The sequence below is a fragment of the Molothrus aeneus genome, chromosome 1 (genome assembly GCF_037042795.1).
Source record: "Molothrus aeneus isolate 106 chromosome 1, BPBGC_Maene_1.0, whole genome shotgun sequence".
NCBI lineage: Eukaryota > Metazoa > Chordata > Aves > Passeriformes > Icteridae > Molothrus > Molothrus aeneus.
This window is the reverse complement of record NC_089646.1, coordinates 62,183,412-62,204,314: the sequence shown is the minus strand read 5'-3', so window position 1 is coordinate 62,204,314 and position 20,903 is coordinate 62,183,412. Positions and strand designations below refer to the sequence as shown.

General features: G+C 41.6%; 1 protein-coding gene across 1 annotated transcript in view; it reads right to left on the bottom strand.

Moving 5' to 3' along the window:
* MBOAT1 (membrane bound O-acyltransferase domain containing 1) overlaps positions 1-17,419 on the bottom strand; it is a 56,541-nt gene extending 39,122 nt beyond the window's left edge. The window contains exon 1 of the mRNA XM_066558034.1: positions 17,313-17,419. Coding sequence (XP_066414131.1) covers positions 17,313-17,402 — 90 coding nt within the window. The 5' untranslated portion in view covers positions 17,403-17,419. The remainder of the gene's footprint in view (positions 1-17,312) is intronic.
* Positions 17,420-20,903: the final 3,484 nt, after the last annotated feature.

The window sequence follows — 20,903 nt, the reverse complement described above, 5'->3', positions numbered from 1 at the left end:
GCTACAGAAATGCAGTAATTTGTTTTCCATCTGTAAAAGATTATTTTGCACATATAACCAAAGACACCTGGCAAACAACATGTTTAAATTCACTTTGCAGGAGACATTTCTACTTTGATGTTGAAAAACAGACCTGCTGTTATTAGAGCATTTCATAACATCAAAAGTGTGATATTTAGAAGGGGCATGTTAAGAATGAGAGATGGAATAGTCTTTAATCAGATCTCAAAGATATCCGATACTTGCTGAAATTTCTCAAAATATTTTGATCTTCCAGACTATTTTTATGAACTATAAGGACAAATATCCTCTGCAGAGATCATTTAGCTCTACACAGGGAGAGGACAAGCATCTCCAAAAAGGAGGGCAGTACCACAGAGACCATGTCATGTTCCCACTGCTAGAGTTCTGACCTAGGGTTCCATGAAGGAAAAGGATTTGTGTAACATGGCCCATGCAGTTCCCCTTATTGCCCACAGTGGTATTGCTTTGCACAGAACTCAGTGCACTGAGCCAGCACAAAGAGGCTTTTATTTGTAAAGGAAGCAGAACTGACTGTCACTTGCAGGATGCTGTATTTTCTGTTCATAGCCAGGCACTGCAGACTGCAATCAGCATGGATCAGAGAGGAGAAAAATCAACTTACATTGGGGAAATACTGATTCCACTGCTTCCATAGGAGTCCTATGGAAGATTTTGGGGGGGCAGAAGCAAAGGCTTGAAAACAGAATTTCTGTCATGGGAGAGACAGAGAGAGAAAAGCATGTATGCATGACTAATTAAAGATTATTGTCCTCTTCAGAAGCAGCACTAAGTTGTCACAGCCCTGGCGTTTTTTGTGCAGTTGCATGCAGAGAATTGAGTTGGTGAAGTAGAATATACAAAACTGACAGTATTTTGGCTTGTTGTGCTGTTTTCCTGGGTAAATTCTGTTTCCCTACTTACAGGGTCAAATATCCTTCCATGATTTAGACTGTAAACTTGAAACAGATGTTCTTTCTGGATTACCTCTATGAAACCACTAGCAGAATAATCACTAGCAGGACACAAAATATAGTTATAGATTAAACCCTGAGTCATCAAAAATTTTAAAGGAAAAACATTTAAGTCAAAAGTAAGCTTGAAAAGTCAAATCTACATCATAGTGCTAAGTCACACTCCCATACACTTACCTTTGATAAATTTAATATGTGGATCTGATCCAAAAACAACTTTAGCTCATTGTCAACAGCTCTCACATTGAGCCGTAATGACTCTGTATGTTGAACAGATGTTTAAGCAATGATCATTTCTGTGCAGCAATGTTCTGCCACTACCTGTACCTCATTAATTACTGCTCTCTCAGCAAGTGATGCCAAATGATGAAATTCCCTTGTATCTAAGATAGGCAGCACTAATTCCTACCTGTAATAGGAACAGCAGGAAAATCAAACAATCTGGAGCCTTAAGTCATCCTGGTGGTTCTTTTAAAACAGAATGCCTCTAGGTTATTAGAAGATCTGTCTTGCTCCTTCAGACTGCTCAGCAGTGAGGCAGCACACTAATTACAGTACCTTTAAGTCCAAAAATACTTTAAAAGAATAATTTTGCATACTTCTGTGCAGGTGGAGTATTTCACAGTACTACGTGTCAGACATGTCTAAAAGCAGAACTACAACTAGGAAGTCAGAGTATAGAGGGTATTTTAATAAGAAAAAGAAAAGAGGACTGAAGTGTTGTTATCCAAACAAGAAGTTTGGCACACCAAAAAAAATCCCAACAAAATTAGCAAGCAAAAAACCCAATACCAGAACTACCAGCCTTGCTTCTTCACAAAAGAGTCCCTTGGATCAAGTACTTCTGATAGGAAAGATGGCATCTTGCACCATCTACCCTCTATCACTACATCACTCCAACACTCTAGCTCTTCTGTCAGGTATGCTCAGAAGGCCCCATTTAAACATATGTAAAGTTAGGAGAGAGATGCTTAAGTGAAAATTAACAGAAACAAGGAAGACACCTACTCCAGGAGAGTAAGATACAACAAAGCAGACACCTGAGTCCCTGCAAGGCCTTCTCTGAAAGTCCCTAGAACTCTAAGAAGTTCCCAGGGTGGGAGCACCACAGCACTGCTTCCCCCTCTCTTTCTAAGCCACCTGCAGAGCTCAGCACCTATCTGGAGCTTGGATCCTTGGCATCCATAATCATTAAATACACCACTTCCCCACCTTTTTCTCACAAAGGAATTCTTGGGTAACAGATACTGACTCCAGCTAGTCTTTTCAGATGTGATGAGTGCCCCAAATCCCAAACAGGTATTTCCACACCACCTTCCAAGAGCACTGCTGAGCTCCCAATCCACAACACTGTGTCCCTTCATCCACCACAGACAATGGATGGACACCACAGCACCAAAAAGGAAGCAGGACCAAGACAGGTCTCATTAGACATGATTCAGGTCACCAGCCTCAAGCACTGATCCTGAGATTTCAGCCCAGTTTTTACATCTGCATTCTTGAGTAAATAACTTCAAAGAAGCAGCACTAAGAACAGCATCCACACAGACCTGATTTTTCTCCCACCACATTTAAAGGTTTAGTTTTTAAAAACTTAGAGCAAAACACAATAAGCCAAGCACCTTTTCATTTTGCCTGTGTAACTGATAAGTACACAGCTGATTTATGCAAAACACAAAGAAGGAATACATACAAATGTTTGTCTACCCAACCACCCTTCTGTGACTTCAATGTAAATTTATCTTCCCCAAATAACAATGGGGCTTGCCTGAATGCAAAGATGGCAGGATCCTTTTAGCAGTATTTGTAAAGTCCCAATTCAGAAACACACTTAACTTTCAGGCCAGATGAAAGCCTTGAGCCTGCACATATTCATCAATTTAAAAATAAAACAGTAGGCTTAAAGTGCAATCCGTCAGTAGAATGGGAACTGACACATCTAAAATAACTTGCCCCATTCTTGCTGCTGCAATGTCTGTGCAATTCTATTTTCAGTTCCTATTCTATAGAAAAATGTCAGTGGTCTTTAAAAAAACAAACCAATACAAACAGAGCAGTTTTGTTCTCATTAGCCCAGTGATGTCCCAGTAAGTGCACACAACAGAAAGAAACAAATATCAGTAAGGGGAAAAAAGTTGCAACTTGACAGGTTATTTTATGCCAGAAGAAAGTTGGGTTTTTTTCCCCACTGTAGAAACTGGCAGCACTGTGCTAAATTTAAGCACATTATCCTTGGAATTAGTGGTTTGATCAAATACTAAACTTTTCAGAATTGCAATGGTATTATGTAACCCTTTATTAGGCCCTTAAACACAGAAAATCTGGAACATCCTGTATTTAAATACCAAGTCATGTTCATAGTAACTTAAAACAAGGGCACAGTAAAATTAGCCTATTAGGATGTGCTTAAAAACTTTATGCATGGACTTTGCTAGAAAAAAGGATGGATTTTATCTGTCCTTACACTCATCTCGATAGCAGAGCTATAGCAGAATCTAAATTTCTTTTCATTTCAGTGAGGAAAAAAGGCAATTCTAGGTTGGAATTCATGAAATTCCAAAGCATAACTCTAAAACAGGTACTTCTATTGTAAAAGTACTCTAGATGAGTAAGGTTAGGTGCAGAAATGTACAGTGCATACTTATAAACAGTATTTATACTACACACACTAACTTTACCAGAAGCAAAAAGAAATTCCTGGATTGTGAAACTGGACTTCATTTACTTGTAAGAAATGAAGTTTTCAAAAGTGACCCATAGTTTCTCATGTTTCAAATTTTGGTTTAACACTTAAAGCCACCATAAAAAGGTTTCATATTCCAGAAGCTGGTATTCTACACTAATTTCAAGTGCCTGAAACAGAGCTGGGATAAAACAAAACAAAACAAAACACAAACCCAAAACCAAATGAAAAAAAAAAAAACCCAAACCATGCCAGTCAGGAGAAAAGCAAGGTAGCATATCTACTGCTAGATATGTGTAGAAGAGTTTTAGGGTGACAATGCTCCCACACAATGGGTGTAGTCAAACACATTCGGTTTCCTGCTTCCCCAAGCAGGTGCTACAAACCTCACTTCTTCCTGTCCTCTTCCTTGACTAAGCAGTTTTCTGTCTCAGAAATACACAGGATCAGCACTTGCAGAGGGAGTGAAGAACAAAGCAAATGCTTCACACAAGCACAGAAACATAATATTGGGGTACATCAACAAGGAAAGATGAAGATCTATGTTGCTGTCTTATGCTCCAACCTAGCAAAATAAAGCAAATCTTTATTTCTTAATAAAGATTTGCTTTATTTTCTAAATAAAGAAAATCTCCTTTAATGTAGCCAACAGAATTTGGTGAAAGAGGTACAGAAAGTATTCCCAGCTACCTTTCACGGGCAGAAGAGGACACACAAAACTTTTGGGAAGCCAGCAGTAAGGGCCAGGGGAAATCTGCAGTGAATCTGCAGAGAATTTTTTTTCTTTAGAATTAATTTTCAGTCAGCTCAACCAGATGCACGTTAGAGAGGTTTTTCACATGGGGAAAAAAAGAAGCATCACACAAGGGCAGGAAATATATGCACAACCACATTTTTTGGCAGTAAACCTTAGTCAGAACCATTTAATTGGGAAACTCAGTTTATATTAGACAATTATATTTGCAAACATAAGACATAGAAAAACTCACTCTTTTTGTTTCCAAAAACAATGAAAACTTTATATTTTCCAGCAGCTTGCCGAGTCACACATTTCCCCCAAGGCACTTGATTCTCCTGGACAGCAGATTTTCTAGATAGCTATTTTCTTCATTTTTAGCCTATTTCCAAAGAACTTTGTATGTGTTGCTTTTTTTCTTTTTTACTAATTCAAACACAACTATCTTCATTTAATTCCTTTGTTATTACAGTGACCATGTAGAATCTGCAAACCTCTGTTAACTGCCAGCTCTAGATATTCACTTTTACAACCACAAAATACTGGCCCTTCCTATTGTTGTACAGTTTAAAAGTAAAATTATTGCCCTGTGTTCTTCAATATATGACATGTTTATCTAACCTTCATTTATGTGGGCTGCAGACTTATTTTTAATCCCTTCAAAACCGTGGCAGGAAGAGAAGACACCAACAAAATGTGCACAGTGACAATATCCTGTTGTGGCTTTTTTTTCTCCTTCCTTATTTCTGCTCAGAATTTGCAGCATATTTGCTCCACGGTCATTTATTTTGGATGGTGAACCATGCAAAAAGACAAGAACATAACCCCAGCTGTTTAGTTGTGCCTGATACAAGCACCTTACATCTACAGCAAATATGTCTGAAAGCTGAAGTTAGGAGCATGTCTAATTTTAGGCACTCAGCTTCAGACACTACTGAAAACAAGTAACTTGGAGATGACAAGTGCTCAGGACTTGGCACAAGTCAAACATCTCAACCACCACTAAACTAACATATTTGGAAATCATCAGTACCTTTCAAAAAAGTCATGCTCTGAAGGAATTTGAGGGGTTGCCCCTTCAAATTAAACAAACAAATAATGAAAACCAAAAAAGCCCACATTTCCTAGTTTTCAAACTTAGCAACCAAATCAAAACAAAATCTAACAGGAAAACACACAGCATGCTCAAGCGTCAGTTGGTGAATAAAGAAATGCAAACAAACAAACAAAAAAAGAGATATTTGGCTTTTGCTATAAATTAATTTTATTTGCATTATACTATATTTGAGAAAAAAATATTTAATTTCCTGGCCTCATTAAAGCCTTCTTCACATTCCCCCCACTGGAGCTCCGTAGTTCTATTTGCATGCAGTGCAGCAGAGCTTTGGTTTATTACATTGATATTTTCCAAAGATAACTGCAATATGAGGAGGAAAAAACTCACTCACCTTTACTTAATCATGGTATTTTTGTATTCTTGCCATGCTTATGAGTCAGCAATAGCAGAAACTTAACTTGCTTTTCTTAGGCAAGGGGAATAAGTCTCACTTTTTCCTCTTGAACAGTTAGGAAAAAAAAGAGAAGAATGTCCTTACATTTTAAAATTATTGCAGTGATGCTCCTACTGTGCAGTGACAGGCAACTTATTATCCAAGAAACAAAGTACAACAACAAAATTCCAAAAACTCCAAGTGAACTCTTCTCAAAATACCGTAAGAATTTGAACATAGCCAGGGAAAAGAAATTCAACAATCCTTTAAGTAGCATAAACAATTATAATTTCCCTTTCAAGCAAGTGCTTTACACATAAAGCCTAAAAAAACATACTGTGAAAGAACTAGGACATTGCATGATCTGCCCAGCTGGCTTACAAAATGTATTTCCACCTCCCTATCACAAGGTTTTATACCACTAACATCTGGGTATCTCAGAGGCACTTTGAGAAAGCATTTCAGGTCTGATTTTTAGCAAACTTTGCTATCTCAAAATGCACATGGTGATCTTCCCACTGTTGCTGTAGCACTAAGGTGCAGATTCAGATGTGGGGAGGGTTTCCGTTTCTCTGATGCTGGGAGGCACCCAAGCAATGAGCAGCACAGAGTTTATATGGGATGAGGGAGAGGACATCCAGGAGCTGGAGGTGACCAGCGACCCCTTTGGGTCCCCAAAGACCACCTGAAGTTTTCCAGGCCACAAGCCACTAGTTCCACCTGTCAACAAATAAATGAGACCACCATCTCATAGACAGAAATTCTCCAAGCCATTGCAAAAACACGATCCTAGACACAGCAAACAGGCACACCTGCCATTTAGGGTCTTCTAAAAGTGGGCAGGTATCTCATCCTTGTTAGTGAGTGACTATGCTCAAAAACTGAAGTGCCAAAGGAAAAGGAAATAGAGAAGGCAGATACAGAATCTATTTTCTCCTGATAATCATTTCAACACTAACTCAACTCTATCTAGACAAAAAAAAAAAAACAAAACAAAAACACAAAAAAAAACCAAACAAAAAAAAAAAAAAAAACCAAAAAAAAAAAACCCAAGAAGACTGTGACCCCTAGACAACTGAGTTCATGGTGCACATAAAAATGTATGACTGATAAATAGGTAGATAACAGACTACAGATCAGGATGTCAGAACCCTATCAAAGGATGAAGGCAGACTTCACCAGACACCTGCTGGCATAATCTATTCAAGGAATATATGCAGATCACAAAACTATCAAATACAGCATTAAAGATATGCAGCATGAACTGAAGAGAGGGAAGGTGCTCAGCATATGGACAAAAATCCCCCAGCAGTTAAAAATCAGAACAGAAAAGTAAGAGGATAACCCAACAGGGGAATACATTTCAAAACATATAAGGAGCCAGTTACTTTTTATATAAACCAATAAACAGAAGGACAGCTGCAGCTGGGGCTGCCTGAAAGTGGGATGTGAGAGAAGTGACCTCTCCTGGGTGTTGGCTAATCTTCCCTGCAGAGATCTGGTGCTTCCTGCTATATTATCACCATGTGAAGAAACTCAAGGAATAAATCCAGCATGAGTCAAGGTCTGGGAGGGGATGATGACTCTAGCAGAGCCACCCACCCATAATGGAAGTAGCCATGTTTTGGACTGTCAGCAGTGATTTGGGACCCCAAAGGCATCAGCAACACCAGAGGCAGGGCTGATAGAAACCAGTGCCTGGAGGGGGAACAAGCCCTGAAAGGAGCCAGCAAAAGAACAGGTTCCTCCAAAAGGTTTTTCTTTTAAGCTGTGCTTACCCTAGAAACTCATGTTTCATGTAAACATCCAAGCCCACTCTGGCTCTGGCCAAGTTCTTGGCCTTCGCAGCCTCCTGTTGAAAGGCTTTCACAGCCAGGTCTGGACCACATGAAAAACACCCTAATTTTAATCACTGATGAATCTGCAGCCTATCACATGTCTCTCTGAACATGAAGAAACACTGGGAGACACAAGGGAATAAGTCCTTTCTTTGCTTGACCAGAAAAGTTGTGAACTCCTCCTCCCTGGAGGTCTCCAAGGCCACCTGGGGCTCTGAGTAACATGGCCTAGTGGAAGTTCCCTGGCATAAGGATTGAAGCCAAATGAACTTCCAACATATTCTATTACTCTAAGGTCTAAATACATTGCTTTCATGCTGCTCACATACACTTTCACCATGATCCCTCTTAAAAGTCACATTTCTAAAGCAAACCTCTTTGTTCCTTCACTTTGCTTTGCAGGTTTAAGAAAATAAGCTTACCCTATATTTTTTTCTCTTTTATCTAGTTCCAGTTTTCATCCTGGTTCATGGCAAAGAACATCTACAGTCATCTTTTCATTGACAAAACTGACCACAATGAAACAGAAATATAGTTATGTCACTCTGCCCTGAGCATTCTTTGTTCTAATCCTCATCTTATTTACTGATTAGCATCAGCAGAACACCTCTGAAACTTTCTTTTTCCAAACTGCTGAGCCCATTTTCCTCTCTGCAGTGTTAGGTTTGCAAATTGGGAAGTAACACCCTATCAGAGAAGTGGCAACAAAGGTAACACAAAATTAAGATTATATTATCTGAACAAAAAACAAACAAGTGTTTTCTCTCTCAAGAGTCTATCATATTTCACAGTGTCTCACAGCAATATGCCTACACTTTCAACATTCTTGTACAAAGTAAGGAAAACCCACCCATACTCTGAGTGCAGTGTTATTGTTGCTGTGGCAACTACAGACCACAATTTTTTGCCTCTAGAGAATTAGCATGAACACAAACATACACATTGAGGCAAAGACCATTGTGGGTCCTAACAGTGCCTACAACTCACTGTAGATGCCTAATGCTGCCATCAAAAACTGAATTTAATTTTTAAAAAATGAACTTTACCTTCTCAGTCACTGTCTCCATTTGTCTATACTTTGTTTCCAATTTCAACACAGCATAGTTGGCAAAATATCCTGAGAAACCCTGACATATGAGAAGTGTAAATGTCAGACTACTTAAACTCCACTTGTGACTGAACAGAGTAATTATAAAACTCTCTCTAGAACAGATAAATTAGTGATCCATCAGCTGGAATTTGCTGGTATAAATACTTAGTGCAAACCCTAGGAGTCAGGGATTTGAACCTGCCTTCTGTGTGTGTGCACGTGAGATGAACAGTCACTGCTGTACTCTCTTTAACATTACCTCACACTGGTAACAGGAAAACAAAACTTACTTTCACCAGTTTATAATATCATTTGAGCCAGATGTAAGAGTTAAAAATTAAAACTTTTCTACTCAGTGGTCCTTTAAAATAAGAGGTTTTACTTAGAACCAATACATGAGCATGAAAATAAGCACAGGATTTATTTAAGAAATATTGAAAGCAGGGGGTCCTCAACTGTTTTAGGTTTTGCCTTGTCATTTTGCCTTCCCCATTCCTGCCCTATCTGCATACCAGGGCCGAATTGCACTTGAACAAGAAACCACAAATGAAGAAATTGCTGAAGTCCAATTAGAGCTTTGTCACAAGACCAGGGCCTATGGAAGCAGCAAACACTCACCCAGTTCATGACAGTCAGCATTTGAAGTCTGTTTCTTGGCCTGAAATGGTTATTTAGTTTTTCTAGTATTCTGCATGTAATGCAAATAAATTATTTAAAAGAGTATTTTCTTGCCTCCCTTTTCCATCCTAGATGTCCCCAACCTGACACACCCACTGAACTTGAAGACCACAGAATACAATCTCTCACTGATCAAAAATTTAAAACTTGCTATTCCATAGGGTTGCCAGGTCTTTGTCTGGGATTTAGCAGCCAGATCCACTCAGGTCTATTTGCTTTTTGCTGAAGTCATCTAGGTAGGCAGCTCACATGCTTTGAGACAGCTTCCCACCCACTACACTGCAGGGTGTGACATGAGGGCACAGGCAGGACAAAGCAACCAGAAAGAGGGAAATGATGAATTGGTCTTAAGTTTAGTATTTGTTTTGCCTCAGACCAGATAGCATGGCAACACTCATGCTACAGACTGATTGATTAACTTTATAAAAAATTTTCAGGACAATGAGTACCATTTCCTGTGGAAGAAAAAAATAAAAATTATTCCTGGCTGGAAAACTGTCTAGTTAATACTTTGGATTTGGGTTTTAAAAATTGTCTTCTATTTGGGTATTTTACTAACATTTAGAGGAATGATTGAGAACAAATTTTTTGGAAATTTGTAAATGATTCAACATATTTTATTCAAAAATATGTTTACAAGGGTTTTTCTCCTCACACTATTAAGATTGGTTTTGTAAAGCCTGGAATTTTCTTATCATGAGGGAAGCCAAAAACAAAAGAGGAAAAATATTTCCACCCATCTCCATTAAGGGTGAAACATACTGTAAGTAGACCCCATCCAAAAAACTTCAAATAAAACCGTTTATGTCAGAATGTGTGCTTTTGGCTGTGCATCTGTGCTCACCTGTGATTGTGCAAAAGCTGTTTAAAATGCTTTAAGCCAGGGGGAAAAAAAGGACTGGTGAAGATAAACATTCCCAATCAAGGTCATTAGAAGGGAGACTGATGCAATCTTGGAAAAGGACCACCCAAAGGCTTTCCCTTGGCTGTTTCTCTCCAGGGGCCATTCTCTCTGTCGGCAGAGGCTGCCCTGGCCGAGCCCTGCGCAGGACAGGCTGGGTTCCACTTATTCAGCAGTGACCAAACAAGCCTGACCAGTGCTCCTCACTGAAGGAACCACCAGATGAAGGTCAGAGAATTCCACCTTGTCCATCTCTGCACGTGCTGAGGTGGAGCAAAAATGGCTCTGAAGAGTGAGGCAGCTGGGGACAAGGTGCCTCATCCATGTGACTCATTGTCTGCAGGGTCTGAGGTCAGAGGACCTGGACTCAAGGGCTGTGTGCCCCTCAGCAGCTGAGCCACGGCAGGTCCCTGGGCAGCATCCTCTGGCTTCACATTCCCAGAAAGGAATCCTGTGTAAGTGCTCCAGGGACACTTTGTGTCCAAAGTGTGCCCAGTGGGGACAGTCAAGGGATTCCTTCCCAAAGCACACTCCTGGTCCAAACTATATATTAACATAAACACTCTCACCACCATTAGTGAACTAACTGTAGAAACTTTTGCATCAGGCTGTACTTTTGAGAGCAGGCCTGAGTTTCTGGAAGATCTCCTTAATGACCCTCACTAGACTATCCAAGATGAGGTTTGGTACCCTCAAGGTTATCTGTAACTACTAAGTAACATAGAGAGGGATTTTTTTTTCACTCCAAAGCAAAATATGGCCCATTGACACGTTTTAAAAATCATGCTACCTGTTCCTTGATTTTGGACAAGTACAAAAGGTTGGATTCCTGCAGCAATGCCAAGCCCAGTGCTGCAGCCTGCCCTGCCCAGGGACTAGCAGCAGCACTTTGCAGTTTGGCAAGCCTGCCTCTAGTGCTGCCCATCCTTGGGAACTGTAACAGGAGCCAAGGAGCAGCCAGAGGATTAAACACTGTGCCAGGCTGGCAAATGCACAGCAAATCCCTAAGCATCAGGGGCTCCCCCGAAAACACAGAGCTAGCTCTGTGCTCAGTGCCTAGACTCCTAGGCTGGAGCCCAAGAGTTTTCATCACTACTTGAGATTTTCTCAAAATAGCTGCAGAGCACCACTAAATCAGCGCTGGCATGATTGATGCGAAGGGAAGGTTTCAGGGAGCTTCATGCAGCCCTTCAACGTTTATTTTTCCAGATCTTGTTTAACACAGATGAGAAGGAAAGTGCTTAAAAAGGGGAAAATTGTAAGCAGCTGATTCCAGTTGCACTTTTGTCCCTTGCCAAATTAAAAAACTTAATAGGACAGGCTTTGTTTTCAAGGCATGAGGGATGTGGAAATATTTACACTCGTAGTATCAAGACATCAGCCATAAGGTTCAAGACTACAGTGCCAAACACAGTGAGAACATGTTGGAAAAGGCAGCACACATTTCCAAAGCAGAGGAGAACGTGTATTTATTGCAATTGTTAGTGATAGCTGACCTGAAAAGGAAAAAAAATGCTTTGAAGATGGCATTAAACTTTGGAAGAAAGTATTACACCTCTGTCCTAGGACTGTCCCAGGAGGATACAGACTCCTGGACCTTGCACAAGTGGTGAAACAAGAGACTGGATTTACTGCAAATGCACTATGAACTGCCCTGTTCACAAGCACCTGTTTAACTGGGGACCCAAATGAGAATCAGCAAGATTCTTCCTCTGTTTTTTACATCATGCCTTCTCCTTCATGGCATTATAGTAAGAAGCTAATGGCTTCTTTCAAGGAAAACAGTTTTATAAAACTTAAGTATTCAAAAGTCAGAAAGGCTCAAAATTAAAGTTGGTTTTGGCAATGCAAGTAATATTTCTCTATAAATGTGTCGAATTCAAATTTCATTTTTTCTTTTTGCTTCTCAAATAACTCAGATTTACATGGCTTTTTTTTTTTTTTTTTTTGCAGTTGACTGTGTTAGGCAGGGAGGGATGTAATGTAACAAATACTGCTGCAATTCAAAATGGAAATGTAGAATTTTCAATTGTACAATGATGACATTAGGAAATTGAAATACAGCATAGTTATATCAACCATGACAGTTTTTTCCAGAGTTTCAGAGCAGCTTTTTTCAGTTAAAAACCTGATGCTATCTCCACTTAAATCTTTAATGAACTTCCATCTTCAGTTATCTCACTTTGGTCTGTGACAAATTACCTTTCTTTCTTCAGCATTACATTTTCTAATGTCTCTATTGACAACCATTAAAGGATCCTCAAAGTTCACAGACTAAACTCTGTTAAGTTCCTAGAAAGTTAGCTTTTTATTTGACTTTATACTGCCCAAAAACTGGATAAGAAAAGTCATGCCAAGAGACTTGGGACTAACAGATCTTCTGACTAGTTAAATCAGAAAGCAGAGAAGTAAAACTAAAGTCAGAGGAAAAAAAAAGAAAAATGTTAAGAAAAAAATTTAACAAAACCATCCCTGATATTGGGATCAGAATATATGTTGATTTTGTAAAAGTTCAAAAAGATATATATACTTTTTTCTTCTTTCTTCTTTTAAAACCAGTTCACCAGCATGCTTTGTGCAGTTTTTCAAACTTAAGGAATGGTGAAAAGACATTTTTCATACTCCAACTATCCCAAGATTCAGAGACATGTCCCAGAACCCCTTCACAGTTAGTTTTTTTATTTAAACTGCTGCCAAAATATAAATATGCAAATGACCTACAATGAAACAATTAAAATGAAAAATTTTTCATTCCCACCAGCAGACAAAGCCAAAACTAAGTTCAAGTGGACTTTTTTTTTCCTCTTTGGGGAAACATGGCTGGCCTAATCAATGAAAACACCAAAATTAAAAGCCCTCTGATATAAACAGGAGAAGATGCTCATAGAGTTTTCTGGGGGAATTTCCTCTGAACTTACTTCCCTCAAAGTTAACAGCCTTGGTACTGTCTGACAATAGGTCAGGGTAACAAGGCCTGTTAAAATGTTATTGTTATATAGCAGTTGACCATTTGCACTAGGGTTGCTACTTCTAAAGCAATTGGTAACCCAGCATATGAAGGATACTACAAAATAACCTTGGGAAGTGAAACTTTTTAATCATGTGTCTTAACCCTCAGAGCCTGAATACGTCTAAAGATGCCTAGAGCTTAGGAAAGCATGGTAAAACTACATATGAATAAACAATGCCATTAAATTTACTTTAAATATGTCTTGAAATAGTATATTTATTTCTTCACAGTATTTTTACATGCATGAGCTTTGTTTACATAAATTACAGTTTTAAAAGTTTAATGTTTAACTTCCCATATCTCACTGATTTATGGTAGAGGACTATATCCCAAAATTGGTGATTTTGGGCACGTATAACAAAAAAGTGTATACTTTTCCAAAAGTCATTGTATAAGCAAATGAGAGGGAGGATATTCCAGCATCAATGATTTGGGGAATACATGATATGGAAAAGAAACCACCCCAAAATTCTTTTGCAATTGCTGCTGAAGGTATATCATTGACCTAGACAGGTATTTTTAGAACACAAGTCAGCTAAACTTCAAAGTCTGCTTTCCTGAGATATGAGAATTAATTGAATACAGAGAGTCTTTTCATCCTCTCTGAAGATCATTAATCTTGTTACCACATATAGCACTTCTTAAAAAATAATATTTCAGTGCTAAATTCAAAGATCAATCATCCATTGAAGAGACGTGCAAATACATGCTGACACATCAGGATTGTTTCAGCATCTAAAGCAGAAAACACCTTTATGTCCTTGTGCAGTGCACTGTCTCCTAAACAAAATGTGAGCAGTCTGCCAGGTACACAGTGCAGAGAGGAGCTCCACCCTCTGTAAATCTGGGCTGCTTTTAAAACCAAGTCGCAATTTTTTGCTTAAGAAAACCACCAATGTGGTAAACGACATTTCCATAGTCATCCATGCTTCCCATATTGAGTGGCACAACAGCTGCTTCTGAGATGACAAAACATTTTCCAAGTACCATTACCACAGCTTTTCTGCCCCAGCCATGAAAGGATAGTGATTACAACCTTCATTTCTCAGACCTTCAGCTCAACTTTTTTTCTGGTCTTTTACACAGAGCGAAATCTTTCTCATAGCACAGTTCCCATGGAAAATCATCTCTATGAAAGAAGGGACAAGTCCTCTGTCATTTAACACAGACATACATGGTTTTCACATATCACAGTGACCTGGAGGGTCTAAACTTCACCTCTACCTCTTGCTCTCCAGGCACGTTCTGGCATTTTTGAAGGTTCAGGGCCAGCCATGGGGAACTGCCAGCTGCATGGAGCAGAGGGAGATTGGGGCTGTCACCCTCCAACAGGCTAAGCATAATGATGTGGCAAGAGTGGCAAAGCAGAGATACCTCCCCTGCTGCAGCCTGGGCACTGAGCAGAAGGCACAGAGAGCCTGTCAGAACTGCACTAAGGGGCTCCTGTAAAACCAGCCCCTGCTCCACATGGGATTCAGATCTGGCAAAGTTGTCTTTCATATACAGAGCTCCACTCTGTGCAGAGGAGCAAGTGACTGAAATTCTCCCTGCCTCAGCAATACACTCTCTCATTCTTATGAGGAAGGGAAGCAATCCACCTGGCAGAAGAGTCATGTAAAAAAGATTTTATTTTGCTTCTGAGGGCCTTAGCACTGCAGGTCAGAGTTGAGACTCATGTAATTTGAGGGAACAGTGGTGGCACAGTGCTTCCACACATACCCACAATGTGGGTATATCCTGTCCCTGATGCTTGGCGTGGAGCAGCATACTGCAGCAGGGCAGGAGGAGTGGGGGAAATTTTTAAAAATATCAATTGCATAGTCTCACAGGGACAATTAAATAGGGGGATTTTCAGGCAAGGAAAGTTCTATTTCATTGCAGCTATGCTACAGTTCCTTGATGAACCCCAGAAAAGGGGGGGTTCCTCCTGGCCCACCGCTGCCCCGTGCCACCTGAGCCAGCAGGGTCATGGCAGGGACAGCAGCCACACCTGCACACACACTGACACAGCCCAGGCACTCTCACAGAGCCCAGGCACACTGACACAGCCCAGGCACACTGACAGCCCAGCCACTCTCACACAGCCCAGCCACACACACTCACACAGCCCAGGCACACTCACACACCCAGGCACTCTCACACAGCCCAGCCACTCTCACACAACCCAGGCACACTGACACAGCCCAGGCACTCTCACACAGCCCAGGCACACACACTCACACAACCCAGGCACACACACTCACACAGCCCAGGCACTCTCACACAACCCAGGCACACTGACACAGCCCAGGCACTCTCACACAACCCAGGCACACTGACACAGCCCAGGCACTCTCACACAACCCAGGCACACTGACACAGCCCAGGCACACTGCTGAGCCCAGAGCACATGGCACTGCTTTCTACTGTGGGCTTGAGACACAAACCAGCAAACACAGAAATGCCCAGCACCAGCACCCATGAGACCAGAGCCCAGGGACAAACACAACACATAACCAGACACAGTGAAGCATCCTCAGGCCCAGAAGAGCATGAGAAGAATCTTCTCCACAGACAACACCATCTTTGTATCACCTCAGCTGAATGGAAGGGCAAGACTTTGAAAGCTTAGAAAGAAAAACTGCAGTCTGTCAAGACCTCATTGTTTGGGAACTGAGTCAGCCTAACTCTGTACGTACACTGTGGCACCACAAACAAGCTGGAACAGCAAATGTTTGCTACTCCTGGCTTCTTTGCTGCTCCTGTATTCATCAATCATGGCATGGAATACCTCAAAAAAGAAGCTATCACTATTCATGTGCCTTCTTCTAATCTAATGGCTCACAGATAATTATAGGCCTTTATTGTTTGACTGTTCTAGTGTTGAGCAACATATCTCTCTTCTTGCATCAAAACCTGTTTTCTGTCAAAAAAAGGGAAAACTGGCATGGTTAGATGAAGGAGTTTAATCTACAAAATGACATATTCCTTACTCAGCTTTAAAAACAAACAGTAGTAAAAAATGATACATAGCACTACTCACTCTGCAAACAGAAGAAAGCAAATAAATCTCAACCTTTTGTTGATATTTTACCAAGCACACCTCTGCTGCCCTGGTTTCTTAGAGCACAGGTCAGCTTCCTAGTAGCTTGATGGAGTCTTTTTCTGGTCAGCACAAACTTCCAGACTGAACTTCCTTGTCGCTGAAAGAATGCAGGAAGGCAGCAGGTGCATGCAGGCACAGGGACAATAAAAGGCAGGGGGTAGGGGAGAGCAACGTTTTTCTGCCTGTTAGGGATAAAGTTAACTAGGAGACTATAAACAATTAGAAAACACCACCACAGCCAAAAATTTATAATGCTGTGAAGGATTTAATGCAAACTTGCCCTCCCAGAAGACCACTTGTGTGTCTGTGTGCTCTGCCTATCTCCATATATGCACTTTGAGATTCCATCAGGCACTTGGACTAGGCTGGAAGCAGCTTCTGAGCTTCCCTTCTACAGTCCTGTAGCCACGAAAGCAGAGCCTGAACGCAAGGATTCCCTACAGGGCACCCTGCATCTCCTCACGAGGTTGCCAGGGCTGGACCAGCACCCGAGATCCCGAAGCATTCCAAACTCTGCCCCAGCCAGCCCAGCACCGTGACTGACAGCATCCAGCAGCATCCAGCAGCGTCCAGCGGCGACTTCTTGCGAGAGCAGGAGAAGCGCCAGGCATTGCCGGGAAAAACGAAACGCTTCCCCGGTGACAGCAGCCCGACCCCCGCCCAAAGCCGCTCCTACCGCTGCTGCCGAGGCCCTCGGGCAGACACGGCGTGACAGCCACGGACCCGCCGTCCCTCCCTCCGCCCCTGCCGGCCGGGTATCCGCGCTGAGGATGCCGCCGGGGCCCGCGGCGTTCCCGCCTTCTCACCTGGTCCAGCGGGATGCCCAGCAGCGCGCTCAGCGGGTGCAGCAGGGTGGAGCCGGTGGTGCGGTGCGGGGCTCCGGGCGGCTCGGCCATGCCGCATCCCCCCTCGGGCCGCCGCACGGCCCCGCCGCCACCTGCGCGCACCTCCCGCTCCCGCCGCCGCCGCCGCCGCTCCGCGCCCGCCCGGGGCCCTCCGCGGGGCGGGGCCGCCGCCGACGGCCGGGGCGGGGCGGGGCGGGCTCCGGGGCGGGGAGCGGGGAGCCCTCGCCGTGCCCGGGGCCGCATCTGCCGCCTGCCGCCGCCCGCGGGCGGGCGCGGTGCCCGGTGCAGTGTCCCGGTCCCAGGCTCCTGCCAAAAGCACACGCTTGTCCGGCGCCGGCAGAGCTCGTAGCTGCCCCCAAGCAGGGGAGAGCTGGGGTGTCACAGCCAAAACAGTCCCGAAAATAAATATTTATTTACTTATTTATTCATTTATTTATACAGACACCCTTCACAGGGGGAAAAATGGAAAAATGAGTAGTAAGCTTTAAGTGATGTGTTTATGTTGCAAGTGAAATATGGCCATTAAAAAATATAGGGAGAGGATTATTGCTTGGGTATTTTTATTGATTACCCCAAATGTACATTAAAACAACAGTTAGATAACAAATGTAAATACCGAATGAAGTATCTCCAGGAAAGGTGTGTTTACTAAGTAGTTGCAATCAAAATGATTGAATGGGATACACTCAAGGATGTTTTGTTCTGGGTGGCTGGCAGCCTTCAATCCAAGTTCTGATTAAAAGAAGTGCTGTGGACATGGCAAGAGACAGTGGAGCCACCTGCTCTCTGTAGATTATTCTGTGTGTGCACCTTTGTATCCATCAATTTACAGATGTGTGTGAGTGCTGAAACTGCAGGCATTTGCTGCGTGCTCACACACACACTGCACACATAACTCATGTGTATGTTAATAATTTAATCTTCTTATAACATTAGTGATGGGAAAATATTATTCGTTGCAGCTGAAATTTGCTATAATTTCACAAGAAAGTATACCTAAATCTAGTAATAACCTCATGAGAAGGGTGCTCTATCTTCTTATGCTATGTGAACACTGGTGCTTTGCTGAACCAAGCTCAGAATTCTTGAAGCCTTGTAGTAAAATGGAAAGAGTGGCCTAAAATCAACTGGGAACTATGCAGGTCATAAGGAAGTGGAGAGAATTTGGAAAATTCAAGAAAGCTCGTCTTATCTGCAGGAGGAGTGTTCTTACGCCTGCCCCGGACAATGCGGTGTTGTGTTGCAAGGAGAGCTCGGCCAGCGCTGCGAGCTCTCTGCTCAGCTCACAGCTGCTGGCACGCTCACAACCTGGAATATCCCAAAGGGTCCTTGCGGGCTTGGTTACACACTCTTCAATAGGCCGGTCGTTTTCTTTTCTTCAACTAATTGCCAACTGTGGTAGCTGAAACTGTAACAGTGGCTTAAAATGGTATTGTGCCATTTTAAAATGGTATTGTGCCATGCTGAAATGCCCTGCTTATGCTGTGCAAGGGAAAACCCAGGCAAAGGCTGTTCAGTGGGGAAGGAGATTTACAGAAACAACATTGTCTTAGTATCATTTTAATGGTGCCACTTTGAATGCATGTGAAAATATACACATGCACACACATACTTTAAGTGGAAAAAGTAAGAGGTTTGGAAGAACTGGATAACCGTGCATTGGAGTTCTTAACGTTTTCCATTATAAGTTGCTCTTTCCAGTTTAAAATTTGCCAGCCTGAAACTCTCTGGATGGAACTTTCCATGGGCTGTATCTTCCACAAGCAGGCTGCTTGTTGAGCCTTGGCTAAAAACATTGATCTGCTTTTGGGAACAGAATAAAAGTGATTTATGACACACACAGTACAGATAATATCAAAGCTTTTTTTTCACTGTGGAAATCTAGTAGCTCTGGGAGGGTGACTTCAAGTTTAGACATGGTAGGTTTTTTTTTGAATCAAGGAAATGCCTTTCTCTGTGTTTGTGAAACTGCCCAAGAGCCATCAACTGCCAGAGTTCTGGGAGGAAAGCCACACACAATCCATGTGGATACTCAGGGCTCAGCACATAATATTTCTGAAGACCATAAGCATTCTTCTCCCCTTAACATTTCCTCTGTGTCACTGGACTCCACCTATTTCTGCCAATAGAGGAGCAGCATGGGATATCACCCAGCTCCAGGCACAGGAACTGCATGTCTCTCTGTGCTCAGGGCTCAGCCATCTGGGCTTTGTGCGGTGGTGGAAACAGCTGATCCGGAAAACAGCTGGAAGGAGGGAAAGACAGATGGAGAAAGTCAGGCACAAGAGCACAAGAAGGAAGGAGTTGGCAACTCTGAAGTGGGTTAGCACAAGAAGCTTGGTGAAAGGAACTGAGCAAAGCTGGCTACAGATACAAAGGAACAGAGCAATCCTTTTACCTTCTACTGTAGCCACCAGGACTTGAAAATGGAAATTTCATCTGGAATATCATGTTTAATAGCCACTCATAGGCCTATCTTACATTTCTAATATATTTTGAATTAACTTATCTTTTTGACCTCCACAGGATCCCATGGGTTCTGCTGTTTAATTATGTGCTGCATGAAAAAGTACTTCCCTTGGTTTGCTTTAAAGCAGCTGCCTTGTAATTTCATTGAGCGCTGTCTTGTTCTTGTGCTCTGAGAAATAAACAAGTAATCATTGCTTAACGACCTCCCCCATGTTTTTCATAACTTCATATACCCTGAGCTGCCTCTTGTCCTCACTGAGGACTCCAGTTAATCTCTTATTACATGGAAGTTATTGGTATCTTTGTCCTTCCTTTTCACCCTATTCTGTTTTCTTTGAAAGGAAGAGACTGAAGTTTTGTGGCAATGAACTATATTGTTCTACATTCCTTTACCAAGAACCTCTAATATCATCCCCAGTGACTTCAAAGTCTATTTTCTCAGAGGTAGTAGGTAATTTACAGCCTAATGTGTATGTATAATCAAGATTTGCTTTTTCCTGCTTACATTTACCAATATTAAATGTTAACACTATTTAAATTGCACCACATACAACATTGTTAAATCTGTCTCAGCTCAATAACAAAGCTCTGAATATGCTGAATTACTTCATATCCTTGTTAACTTGGTCGTCTTATCTCCCTTTCCAAAACCTTAGAGTGTTCAACAGGACAGGTTTATTTGTATTATCTTCCAATTCAACATTTATTCTCATCCTTTATTTATTTTCTTTTGAACAGCTAGTAAACCCAGGGGAAGTATTTCCCGTGATTCTGTGATTATTTAAAATTTTGGGTGTGAAACCTTACCCCTTCTTGTATCTGGAAATACAAATATACTTTCTTGACAGGATCACTCTTGGTGTTTAGAGAATACTAATAGATTTGTGATGTGTAACTTCTGTACAATGACATTAGTTTTCCCATTATACCATAGTTTTCTGTGTGTCTTCTGTGCTTAAAAGACTCACAGCCATCAATAAGAGTACTTTAAAAGCTTACACTAAATTCTAGTACAGTCCAATATTATCATTCCCTTTCATGGGAATATTAACTCCCTGTGAGTGTTACTTAACTTTTAAAATG